The sequence below is a fragment of the Peromyscus maniculatus genome, chromosome 1, assembly GCF_049852395.1.
Source record: "Peromyscus maniculatus bairdii isolate BWxNUB_F1_BW_parent chromosome 1, HU_Pman_BW_mat_3.1, whole genome shotgun sequence".
Taxonomy (NCBI): Eukaryota; Metazoa; Chordata; class Mammalia; order Rodentia; family Cricetidae; genus Peromyscus; species Peromyscus maniculatus.
In genome coordinates, this window is record NC_134852.1 from 190,276,361 (window position 1) to 190,289,397 (window position 13,037).

The 13,037-nt window shown below is 48.8% G+C and overlaps 1 protein-coding gene across 2 annotated transcripts in view; it reads right to left on the reverse strand.

The window, feature by feature from the left end:
* Myof (myoferlin) overlaps window positions 1–13,037 on the reverse strand; it is a 150,443-nt gene that overhangs the window by 13,733 nt on the left and 123,673 nt on the right. For both annotated transcript variants that reach the window (XM_042263045.2, XM_042263039.2), the window contains 6 exons: window positions 11,336–11,461; window positions 9,778–9,933; window positions 9,195–9,286; window positions 4,673–4,843; window positions 3,715–3,863; window positions 1,786–1,925 (listed from right to left, as the gene is read on the reverse strand). In XM_042263045.2, the coding sequence (XP_042118979.2) occupies window positions 1,786–1,925; window positions 3,715–3,863; window positions 4,673–4,843; window positions 9,195–9,286; window positions 9,778–9,933; window positions 11,336–11,461 (834 nt within the window). The remainder of the gene's footprint in view (window positions 1–1,785; window positions 1,926–3,714; window positions 3,864–4,672; window positions 4,844–9,194; window positions 9,287–9,777; window positions 9,934–11,335; window positions 11,462–13,037) is intronic.

Genomic DNA, 13,037 nt, shown 5'->3' on the forward strand with positions numbered 1-13,037 from the left:
GACCCAAGAAGGAAATAATATTACCTAATAAAAATAAAAACAGGAAGTGCACACAAGCAGCTTCCAAAAAAATGCACACACTCACTCTCAAACATTTAAAATTGAGTCCTTCCCTCACACTGACACTCTACCCGTGGTCACACTGCTTACCTGACTCAGTCTCGACTGGATTTCCCACTTACCTCAGAGTGACAAAATGGCAATTGGCTTTGTAAAGGAAAACCAAGGTAGTTCTGGGAGGTGACTCTAAAACAGTGACTCAGTTTCCAGAAAGTGAAGGTTCCCTGTGTCACGGTGCCACCCCCGCAGCAGAGGCTCATATGAGAGGAAGGGGCAGGGCCTGGACAGACACTTGTGCTGCCATCTTGGTGAGGTCCTGGTCTGCTCTCTGGCTACTATGGACTGAGCCTTTCTACTTCACTGGAATGTTCTTCCAGACAGGTATGAATGCCAGTAAAAAACTACCCAACCATTCAAATCAATTTATAGTCTCTACATTATTTTTGGATCTTGTATAGACTCTGCCTTCAGACAAACATAGACTAGTCTTTGAGAAGTTTGCCAAGGAAACCACTGGATTGGCTTCCTAATGCATTTCGATCAAAATGAATTACCTGGAACCCTGAAAGGGAATATATTTTACTACGATCCTGACTCTTTTCCAACTAATCTCTAGGCTCAGGGCTCTACCATACATCAGGCACACCACAGGACATTAGGCATCCAGGCGTCACCTAAGATTCAGCCACAGTCTGCGTCTACCACTGCAGGCAGAAGCGAAGGCAGGCTGGAACCTTCTCAGGAAGAAATCTTCCTCACTTTTCAATTCTTGAGACCCCATCCAGAATTGATGGGTGGGAGGAAGGAGATCAGGATGAATAGGCTTCGAATAGAAAGAAGGAGCACTAAGAACAAGAAGAAATCGAAATGTAGCACAGGATAAAAGCAAGATGTGACAAAATTACCTAGAAGCCATGGCCACTTCTGAGTGATAAGCATGTCTATAGTCTTTTAGTAGGTATTGATATTTGCTTCTAGTAAATTAATATTTGTTAAAGTGTGAGTTCCTAGCTACTTATATTAGAGCCCTTGAGGCGTGCATTGAAATTCACATTCCTGGACTTAACCCAGACCTCTGGTATCTAAATCTCTGCGGACACAGCCTGGAAGCACTCACTACAACAAGCTTCTACATGGCTTACTTTGTCACTGAATGTGTCTTACTTTGCTTCTCCAGAAACTGGGCCCATTTTCTGGGAGTTGGCTTGCCCCCCATCATCGTGCACATAGTCCCTTTGACCTACTATTTGTGTGCTGTGCCCCCGCTTCCTTGACCCTTTAGACTTAGATGGCACCTCTCCCCCAAGCCAGGCCGAGCTCAGTCTGCTCTCCTGGTTACAGCTGGCTGCTCCATTGGTAGACAGCTGGGCCACATTGGGAGGACCAATCCCTGAGTATAGAACACAGAAGCAAGTACTCAGGGACCCTCTGCAGTACTCAGACTCAGGAAAGTGGTGACAGCAAGAGAAAGGATTGACCGGAACCGGAAATAGGAACAAAGACAAGGGAGACCCTGGCTTGAGTTTGTTCTGATCGTAGGTAATCTCTTGTCAGTATTTAATGAGATTCCTAAAACTCTTTACAACAAACTCCTTTGGAACGAAGCTGGTTTGAGTTTCTTTTCTATTTCTTGCATATCTAAAAGTACAAAGACACCCTTCAAGATGCAAAACAGTGAGTGATTGTCATTGCATTTGAGGAGTGGATGGTGGGTCCCCCCTTTACCTGGGAAATGTTGGGTTGGAAAGTGCTATGCAAAGTCCTTGTCTCCACATGCTCAGGGACCAGCCCCTGAGTCCTGAGGATATGGAGGGCCAGACGTTCTTCGGGGGCCCCAAGGTGCTGGTGCAGGATTTTGTTGGCTTCTGGAATGCAAAGTGGTATTGAAATAGGGAGGAAGAATCAGGAACAATCCAGTCAGATGGCCCCCAACAACTTGAGGCATATCATCCCAAACTTGGTAAAAAACAGACAGGCATCACCAGTATGTACAATGTCGATATGGACTTGTGAAGGACTAAATGGATACAAACAGCTCTTGACTTCCCTACTGAGGCTTACATCTACCTTGTAGTCTGCCAACAGCAGAAACCAGAGCATGCTAGAATGGGTGAGTAGTTTGTATTTACTTTTCTAGCACAGGCTCACAACCATCTTATTTTCTAGCCTCCCTTACAAGCAGTCCGATGCGGCCATGTGACCAAGTTCAACATGGATAGAATGATATGGGCGTCACCTCTGGACTCAGCCCTCTGCGATAGGATGCAATCTGTGCCTTTCTCTTCCAGATGTGGAGGAAGATAAAAGCCTAGATAACTGTGCTGAAGAACAGCAGACCCTGTAGGAGGAAAGCATTCTCATTCCCCGATGCACTTGCTTAGATGACAGGTCACCCTAAGTTTCCAACACACTCAGCCACTGAGATCTGCAAGTTCATCTGTTACAGCAGCAGGTACCATTGTGGCATTTAAAAACATGGTCCCCAGGTCTCTGACATCTCTCCTAGGGGGAGGTTGGTTCTGTATCTCTGCAATTTTAATCTGGAGACAGGGCAAAGCCAGAGAACAGGAGGAAGGAGGCTGTGTGATTTTTTGAGGTTCAACAGATTGGGGGGTATCTGATAATTTGGGGGCTACCTTTAACCACCTGACCATGATGCTTTCCATCTGTTCTCCTTTGCCTTTGCAAGTCCACACATCAGCAGCTCTTTAAGCAGCTAATCTCCCCTGAGATTGATGAACTCTTCTTCAAAATGAAAAGAGAGAGCCAAGTTTCTTACAATGTCAAGAATCAAGTTGGGGAGCAGGAATCACTTTCACCTCCACATGTCTTTACTCAGCTTTACCAGGCATCTTTGAAGGACAGCCCCACCACGACCCTCTTTGGGAGTCCCACCCCTTCTCTTCCCCAGAGACCATAGGAGCATCCTATAGCCCACATGCTATGAAGCATATTTCCATCACTGTCTCAGTATGGCTAACTGGATATGTGTAGGATGGATGTGTCATGAAGGGGCAGGACCCCAATCTTCAATCTGAGCCAGATGAGAACAAAGCAGGTTGTCTGTACTGTCTCCAGCATCCTCAAGACTTCTCAGGAAAGCGCTCAAATATGATGGAGTCAATCTCTCTCATTCTGTCTGTCAGTCTCTGTATCTGCATCTGTCTCTCTCTCTGTATCTTGTGTTTTTTTGGGACAGGGTTTCTCTGTGTAGTCCTGGTTGTCCTGGAACTTGCTCTATAGACCAGGCTGGCCTCAAACTCAGAGATCTGCCTGCCTGTCTCCTGAGTGCTGGGACTAACAGCATGTGTTACCACCACCCAGCTATGATGGAGTGCTTTGGGATAGAATCTTTCACTGCCATTGGAACATTTTAAAGCTAATTATGTATTACAGGAAAACTGGCTAGTCATTAGACCTTTATAGTTAAAGTTCAAATGACTATGATCTGAAAAGAGTGGGTGCAACCTAAGACAGACAGGAGAATGTGTTGATTGTGACATTTGAGGGACAAAGGACTGTCCCTTGCTGTGGCTTTTCTTTAGGTTAGGTCAGATAGACAGTCTCACAAGGAATCATCCATGTCCCTCCTCCAATTGCAGCAGCAGAAATGGGTTATTACACCGTGCTTACAACCCACAGCTTCGTGCTCACCAAATTCATCCAGATGGTAGTCTCGTCCTCCATATCTGATTCTGCTTCCGTCTTCGGAAAGGACTGGTGGCGGGAAGCCTTTGAATCTGGCTACATTCTGAAGCAGCTGTGTTGGTCTCAGCTGATCTCGCCAGGTGTTTACTCCAGAACTGTGGGCAGTACCACGGTTCTGGAGTTACTGAGTGCCCCAGGCACACAGTGTTCCACACAAGTGCACGTGTCCAAGCACACACATATAACTGGATAGAGACATGTCTACACACTGCATCCTGGACATCTCTCTCAGAGGTATAAAACCCACATATTACTTTGGCTTCAGCCAACTCACCATGTTTATTTTTTGTGTCCAGTTCCCTCCTCAACAAAAATGAAGAATCTGGGATCATCATAGTCATAGAGGGAAATTCAAAAACCAGAAGTAGCTTGCTGTCCCATTGGATGTTTAGAGAGTCACTGGTTAGCAGCAGGGATCACTAGGCATCATAGAATCCTGGTGGTGGTGGTGGTGGTGGTGGTGGTGGTGGTGGTGGTGGTGGTGGTGGTGGTGGAGGTGGTGGTGGAGGTGGTGGAGGTGGAGGTGGTGGTGGTGGTGGTGGTGGTGGTGGTAGATAATTGGTAGTTAATAATCAATCCCTATTTCTAAATGCTAGAGAACCTCTGCCATGCCACCTGGCTAGCCTAAGTCCCTGGCCTCCAGGAGCTCAAGAATAGGAGAGGGGACCGGTTCTCAGAGCATTGACCTTGTGTCACACGCAGGGCACTGCACTGCTCCAGCAACCACCATTTCAACAAACAGTGATGTGAATGAGGCAACGTGGTGGCCCCGGTTCACCCTCAGATAATCTTGTCAAAAAATGACACTAGATGGGCCAATAGAGCCATGGTACACTGGAGCCAGGCACTGAGTGAGCCTCAGGCACAGCAGAGCACCTCCTCCACTCATGGGGAAACAACTTACACACAGTACTGCTCGGGAATGCCGCAGTGGGACCCGAACCGGGAAAGGAAGCGGTTCTCCAAGTCAATGATCGTTTCTCCCACCTTCTCATCTCGGGTGAGGGTGTCGTAGTCATAGACAGAGATTTTCAGGTCTTTCTCCTGAGGTAAGTAGCAGCTCAGTTCGTACATTCTAAGAAAAATGCACACGGAGAATGATCAGGGGTCTTGCGTGCTGCTCCACAAACCAAGACTCAGACAAAGAAATGCCCAGTGGTGGCGATGTTTGGAGAGGACAACTGGTGTGGGTGGGGAGATGTGATGAACAGTAGGCACTAGTAATAAAACAGTGCTCAGGAGAAAAGCATGGGCTGAATACCAATGTTCAAATCCCAGCTATGCCACTTCCTCAGCCTCCCTGTTCTCAGTTTTCTCCTCTGTGAAATGATCACAATGACACACATCACCTATTTTATTCTAAGAGCCAAGTGAAGAAATGTTTAGAAAACATTCAGTAGGAGTGTACTGATTAAAACTTAGTTTTAGAATAATAATACATTATATTGCTGGTTTTAATATTACCACCTATCACTTGAGACATCTTTTCTCCTCTCCACAGGAAGATTAATAAACCATTTGTCTGAACCCCACTTCATTCTGTATTCTGCTCATCAGAGACCCCTGCCCCAGGGAACAACTTGACCCATCCCTTAGAAGGATGCAGAGGGCATGCATGAACTTGTATAGTGTGCGGCGTAGGGGGCCTGCCAGGACCTCTGGTCCAGCCACAGACTTTGTCCAGTTCTTAAAGCTTTTCTATGGGACCTGCATTAGAATGTGAACACCTCTGAGACACAAAGAGAGAACCCAATAGCAATCCGATTGGTGGGTGAACTATGTGGTCCAGGGGATGGTGACTGCATGTGTCAGCTCCAGACAGGCAGGGCTTAGCCTCAGCATTGCATTGTTCGTGGAGGTATCCCTCTCCTTGCAAGTGCTCAGTGCATGTTCCTAGAGGAAAAACTGTGAAGGTCTCCTGCTCTGGGCTCCCTCTTGTGCACAGGCTTTTGTCCAGTGAGCCAGGGATGACTGGTTAGTGGCACCCTGGAAGAAAGCCTCCTGGATGTCTCCTGCACCAAGCTCAGAGACCTCCCCAGATGCAGCAGCCACCCTGAGGCTCCAGGCAGGCAGGTGACTGCAGGGAATTGGGTACTTGTGTCATAATTATACACAAAGCATCAAAGCCGGTGTGGGCATCAGATGCGCACACAGTATGCAGGTGTGCACGCAGCTCAAGTACCCCTACACATAAAAATTTTTTTAAAAATTAAAAAGAAATGTAGTCAAGTGCTGTGGCATACACTTTTAGTCCCAGTAGTTAGAAAGCAGAAGCAGGTGGATCTCTGTGAGTTGCAGGCCAGCCTGGTCTACATATTGAGTTCCAGGATAGCCAGGCTATGTACAAAGACTGTGCCTCAAAAAACAAGAACAACAAAAAGAAAAACAGTAAGCTGGGCATGGTGGTGCACTCTTAGAGACAGAAGAGGCTTGCTGTAAATTTGATGCCAGCCTGGTCTACATAGAGAGTTCTAGAACGGCCAGGAATACACAGTAAGATCCTATCTCTTATATTTTCGGTTGTGAGCCTAGCCTTTAACGGCTGAGCCATCTCTCCAGCCCAGATCCTATCTCAAGGGAAACAACCCAAAACTTCAAGTTTCTTGACTAAGGAATATTCTTCTCCCATGAGATATCAATTATTTTTTTCAATCTTTTAGTTTATTGTTATTGTGTGGGTGCTGCGTGGGTGAATGTGGGCGCCACAGCCCACACATGGAGGTCAGGAGTTTAATGTTATACAGAGAAGCCAGGATGAACAACGGCCAAGAACACAGGACATGCGGCTTCTTTCGCAAGTTTTGTCCCAGAGTCTCTCGACTGAGAAGCAAGCCACTTCCCAAGACTGAGGTTCCCGCCTGGAGCCACCGGCTGGATGGACAGAAGTCTGTGCAACCCCCTAGACAGCCACTGACCTAGCAGAGCCTGGCGGCATCACTTGCTCCCAGGGTGGCTCTGAGAAAGACTTTTCCTGCCACTTAACTAAGCTTGTGCTTGGCACCTCTGAGACAAGCCCTTCAGACAGGGCCACCTTTCTGCCCTCAAAGCTGGCTCTGCCCGCTCCCTAGTCTCCTTCCCTCGGAGCCCTCCTTCCTGTCCTGCATGCCTTTTCCTGTCTAGACCTTGGGGCTGGATCAGCGCAAGAAAGGGAAAATGATCACATTCCTGTGCCAGAGGATTACTTCTCCTCCCTGGGCCCGGCACTCGGCCTAGGGGTGCGCAGCATGGAGGCTGTTGGTGTGCAGGTGTCTGAGTGTATGCATGTGTGTGCATGTATACACACACACGCTGGGGGCCAAGTGGGTGGTCCTTTGTACATGTGTGTTCCTGCCGGTGAGGATGGCTTGGGTTGAATCTAAAACTGGATGACCAAGGTGTGTGTGTGTGTGTGTGTGTGTGTGTATGTGTGTGTGTGTGTGTGTGTGTGTGTGTGTGTGTGTGTACAAGCGTGCATGAGAAAGACAAACACAGAGAGGCAGAAAAAGACAGAGAGGAATATGTGTAAGGCGGTAAGGCACAAAGTAACGAGTACATAGGGCATAGGACAAACAGGAATAGTGCTCTTCACCTAGCAAAATTTTGGGAGAATAATACCATTTCCCCCCTTTGTGCATGTGCGAGCCTATGTGTGTGTGTGTGTGTGTGTGTGTGTGTGTGTATACATATGTGCAAACTATTGTGCTCATTTGTGCATGTGGAGGCCAGAATGTCTTCCTTTATCATTCACTACTTTAAAAAAAAATTTTAAGAACAAAGCTGGCCAGTGATGGTAATCCCAGCACTTTGGAGGCAGAGGCAGGAGGATCTCTGTGAGTTCAAGGTCAGCCTGGTCTACAGAGTGAGATCCAGAACAGCCAGGGCTGTTACACAGAGAAACTTTGTCTAGAAAAAAAATTATAAACAAATATTTTTGATTCTTAATTTCGTGATGGGGGGTAGGTATACATGACGGTGCATGGGTTAAGGTCATAGGACAATTTGGGAGTCAGTTCTTGCCTCTCACCCTTTCGAGGCAAGGTCTCTCTTGTTTCTGCTCTGTGCTGCATACTTTAGGCTAGATGGCCAGGAAGTTTCTGGGTAATTTTTTTTTTTAAGGATCCCAAGGATGGAATTTGGTTTGTCTGAATCCTGTGGCCACATCTTGTGCCCACTGGGCCATAGCCTCTGCTCTCTACCTTAGTTTACGGATAGAAGAGTTGGGGATCCGAACTCAGGTCCTCACGCTCACACAACTGGTCACGGAATCACCTCCCAGCCCTTCCTCAAATGGCCGGCCGGAAGAACATTTTCCTACCGATGGGAGCTTTGCTGTGAGGATGGAATACTGCCGAGGACTTGAAAAAGTCCCGGAGTTGTGGACTTCCAGCTCCTTCTGTCTCTATCACCGACTGACAGAGCTGTGGGTCCCTGTGTCCTCACCTGAGACGCGGAGCTGCTGACCCTGCCCTGCCTGGCTAGTGAATCTAACCCAGAAGAAAGTCAGACCTCGATAGAGCAGAGTGCAGTGCCGAAGCCGTGAAGACACAGGTGTCATAGGACATGAGTTCAAGTATGGCCTCTGCCTGTGACCAGGAGGGTGTTAGGCACACATTCTCTCTGGGCCTGTTTCTATTCCTGTCAGAGTTTTGTGAGATTTTCTAAGATGTCTTCTAGAAATGGCTCTGCAGAGGACCTGCTCACTGAGTACTCAGCAAATATTAATTTTTATTGAACACGAAAGGTGTTCACAGTGGAATAATGTTGGTTTTACTTAATAATCATCTGGTGTTGGTGACAGAGACAGCTCTGACAAGATTTATGTCACAGGGCTGGCAAGATGACTTTTGGGTACAGGCTCCTGCTGCCAAGCCTGATGACCTGAGATCCATCCCTGGACCCACACAGTAGAAGGAGGGAACCAAGTTGCCTCTGACTGCCACATGTACACACATGTTCCTAAAAGTGACGTAAATAAAAGTGTTTTTAAAATGCAGATACTATAGTTCAGAAACAAGTCAAGATTGTAACCACGAAGAAAACAATGCTGTGTCAAGAATCTTGGGGGCATTAATGACCAATAAAGCAGATTATCTGTCCTGTCTCTTTGCACCCTCCCCTCAGGGACACATTCACTGGATCAAAAGCAGAGAGCTAGAACAGTCCAATAAAGAGAGCCCAAACTAGCCTTTGGAAGTGAAAACAGGATTTTGTGAGGGCTGAGCCCCTTCCCGTGCTTAATGTCTGTCTCATGGGGCCTTGCTTCTACCCCTTAAGGACTTGGGACAGATCTCGACCCAGAGAAACCCATCTTGTGACGTTCATGGTACTTCCTAGTCCTCCTTCTGCCTATTTCCCTGATGAGGGACCTGTACACACTCCCAGTATTAGTGCCTGGAACAGGGCAGGGCACATTTTGTGAAGGAGGAATGTTTTGAACTGTAAGTTACCTGCCGAACACTGGGTTGAGAGTGTTGGGAATGTAATGGTCTCGGTCTTCAATTACTTTTTTGCCCAGGGTTATTTTAATATAAGGATCGCACTGTGGAGACAAGAGAGGTGAGCTGTTATATCATCACAGGGTGCAAACTGAAGTCAATTTCTGGGATAGACTTGGCTTGCTTCCCTACTCCCAACTGATGATAAAGGTGGTGCCAGGGCACCTAAGGGTGAAGATGAGCTGGGTGCAAGGTTCTCCTTTGGGTGGCAGGGGGCCAGCGTGCCTTCCGAGCAGCTGTGTGGGTGAAAAGATGGGTGGAGTGGAAGCAGGGGTGACCTGGCTCTGCTCATGCTGGTCCTGGGGTCACATCAGTAACATGAGAAGGATGAACTGAAGAGCCCTAGGCACCTCCCACCCCCCAAAGCTCTTAGGTAAATCCCCATGGGGACAGTCTCCTGCACACATTGTTTTGATAGAGTATCTTTCTCCTCGTGAGATAACAGACGCCCAGCAAGAATGAAGGTGACAATTACCACAGGCTGATGACTGTAATTATCCTGCTACAGGAGAAGGCCCCACACCCAAACTCTTACCAGGCCATTGTTGTCCTGGGGCTGGAGCGCTAAGCCTTGAACAATGTAAATCCTAACCGTGCATTCCTGCGGGACACTGTCAGGCAGTTCCCGAAACTGCCTGGGAGGGGCTGGCACACTGGGGTCATCGGGCAGGGGGTAGATGCGGAAGGAGCCCTGAGAGAGAGACAGAGACACACAGTGATGACTTCAAAGGCACTGTCCCCCCTTCAGAGCACACAGGGCACCCTCCCTACCACACAGTTGGGGGATGTGGGTCTGTGTTTGTGGAAGAGACGACATGCATTGGCTCTTGAGTGATTCCAGTGGGGAGCGTGAGGGGATTCTATAGCCATCATTTCAGAAGAGGTAAAGAGTTGACATCATTTTGGAGACGGCAGAAGCCCAGTGGAGTACTAGGATGGCTTCCCTTCTGTGTCAGGCCGACCTGCCTGGGCCCCACTTCCAAGTAAATCCATGCTCGGCTTCAGGCCTCAGCTAGAGAGACTGCATGCTTTGTTCTGAAGCCATCTTAAGCACAGGGAAAGGTACTGAGGTTGGGATTAGGATGTTTGGACCATTGTTCTGGCCGGCTACATTCAGGAACATGTCACGAAGCAAGCAGCCACAGAATACTGGGCGTGGAGGACCCAAAACTCAAGAAACAGAGTGTGGCACAAGATGCTAGGTTAGCTTGACTCCATGCCCTATTGTTGGCTTAGTGGGAGGCTGGGGCAAGGAGGATTTGAGACCCTGTGTCGGGTGTAATCCTCTGATCCATTAGCCATGTCTGCTATTGGCACAGGATTAGGACGTGGCCGTGTTCGGTGCCCAAGTGTGCTGGGGAGGAGAAGCAGCAATCAAATCTGACAGGAGGTGAACCCAGACCTGTGGGAGCCCAGAGCATGGCTGAGTCATGCTGCCCAAAGCAACCAGGGGACGACTCTTGACAAACACTGACATTCGAGCTGGCTTAGTGGAGGAGCAGGGCTTGGTCAGACCACAGAGAGGAAAGGAAGGGCAGGGTATCCAGGGAAGGAAGAGTGACCTGGTCCAAGGCTCTGTGCGTCCGTCAAGAGGACTTGCAAGGTGTGTTTGGGCCTTGGGAGTGGTTCCTCCATGCAGGAGGGAACCCTGGCTCGTGAAAGGCCTGCCTAGCTTTGGAAGGAGTTGAGACCTGAGCTGGGAAATGGAGAGGTGTGTTTAAGCCGTTCAGACGAGGTTCAGACGAGCCGTTCAGATTTGGTTGCAGTGAGGAGGGACTGTTCGGTTGGAAGGAGAAAGGTGGCGAGGATCTTGGCCTGAGAACTGGCCACAGGGATCCTGCTAAAACCCCCGAGGGCAGAAGCGCAGAGGAGAAAGCAGATCTTGGAAAGAGTTGGCCCTGGAGGATTCAAGACTGGCCGAGACAAGCAGGAAAAAGCAAGACCCGGGCTCCCCTTGGCCCCTTTGCTAGGGCAGCTTTTCCTTCCAGCAGAGGGCAGAGGACACACCCAGCTGCAGACATCTGCTGTCTTTCCTCCAAGACCCACAAATGAAGATGGATTTTCAACGGGACAAACACACACAGTTCACTCACTTTAAATTCCCCTACCACAGACGGGTCTTCGTTCTCATCGGACTTGCCTCTGTACAACTTGAAGGTATCTGAGAAATCTGTCAGGCCCTCAAAGTCAGCTACATCCTCCAGTTCGCAGTCATAGATCTGAAAACCACCAACAGATTCTCAGTTTCTCATTAAAACACAGGTAGAGTCTCGAGTCAACAGGACTGAGTACCAAAAGGCAGGAGGATGCTGCGGAACACCTGGGACACTCACTCTCCTGGTGGGGGCGGCATAAAACAACCACTTGGAAAAATGCTGCACTTCCTTTAAGGAGTTAAATATCCACTTATCCTATAGTCCAGAAATGGTGTTTCTAGGAATTTACCCAAGAGAAACAAAAGCATGTCCCCATGGTTCAAGAATGCCCCTAGTGTTGGGAGAAAGTTAACAAACTGTGGAGAGGACAGGGGGAGGGAGGAGGGAAGAAGGAGGGAGGGGAGGGAGAGAGGGGGGATGGAGGTAAGCTAGAGTGTGGAGCTGACCCGCCCTCAGGCCAGTCTGGTCCAATACTGTTCAGCAAGAAGAGACAAACTAGTAATACCATAACAGCAGGATGAGTCTCAGAAGCTGAGTCTGGGACCCACGGAGCGCACTGCAGAGTGAATATGGTGTGAGTCCAGCTGTAGGGAGCACACAAGCAGGTGAAGCCAAGGTACCATGGTGGAAACCAGATCGGCTGTCCACCAGAAGGCTGCCCTCACGGGGAACTGGCTTGAAAGGCGCACAGAGGAGCTTCCTGTGTGTGGACATGGTCTTCCCCTTGGCCTCGGGTGCTGCTCTGCATGGGAGGGCACGACTCCGAAGCCCGGGGGAAGGATCACCTTACGGCATATAAGTTATATCCTGACTTTTTAAAAAGACAAGAGAGAAAGGTGGACAGGAGGGAGAGAGGGGAAGGGAGGGAGTCAGGGAGGAGAGGGAGAAGGAACATGAACTTGTCCCCTCAGCCCGGTCTCATCAGTTTTCAGTGTGACCGCTTACACGCTGATGTTCCTTAAGCTACACAAAGAGATCATAACATCAACAAGCAAGGATACAGGCCCTTCTACTTTGATAGAAGAATGATTTTGATAACTAGATGTTTCTCGTTTAATGTTCTCCTATACCTTGCTCTGAGTACGGATTTGTAGCTGACGGAGTTAGCAACTGAACGGAGAACTGGAAAACTCAGAGCATGAATAGGAGATAGTCCAACGGCCACCCTTGCCTAGCTCCGCAGCTTCCTCCCGCACACGTGTGCCCATGGTTGTGACGTGACAACCACGGGCACATACACGTAACAGAACAAACTTTTCACTTAGCCGAACTGATGACTGGTCGGAAGACAAAAGGATGCATGCTGACATCAGTTGCTCTGCAAAGGCAGCTGTGACTTCTGGGTCTCCCTGAGCCAAATAAGTCTGGATAAGTGTTGGCCTCATTAGTGTGGTACCAGCCCATTCCCAGCCTGCTGCCAGATGCCCCCAAGCCTCAAAGTGGCAGTCACGCAAACATAACTCAGCAGCTTTCCTCAAGTCCTGGTCCTTGGCAAAGGCGAGCTATTGCAAGAGGGCTTTCCAGGAGACCAGAGGCACTCCTGGCCCCTCTCCATCAGTACCTACCGTGAGGCCTTTTAAACCCAGGGCCTATGCATGCTGGGACTGGCTTTTCTCTACGCACAAACACAGGTTCAAGT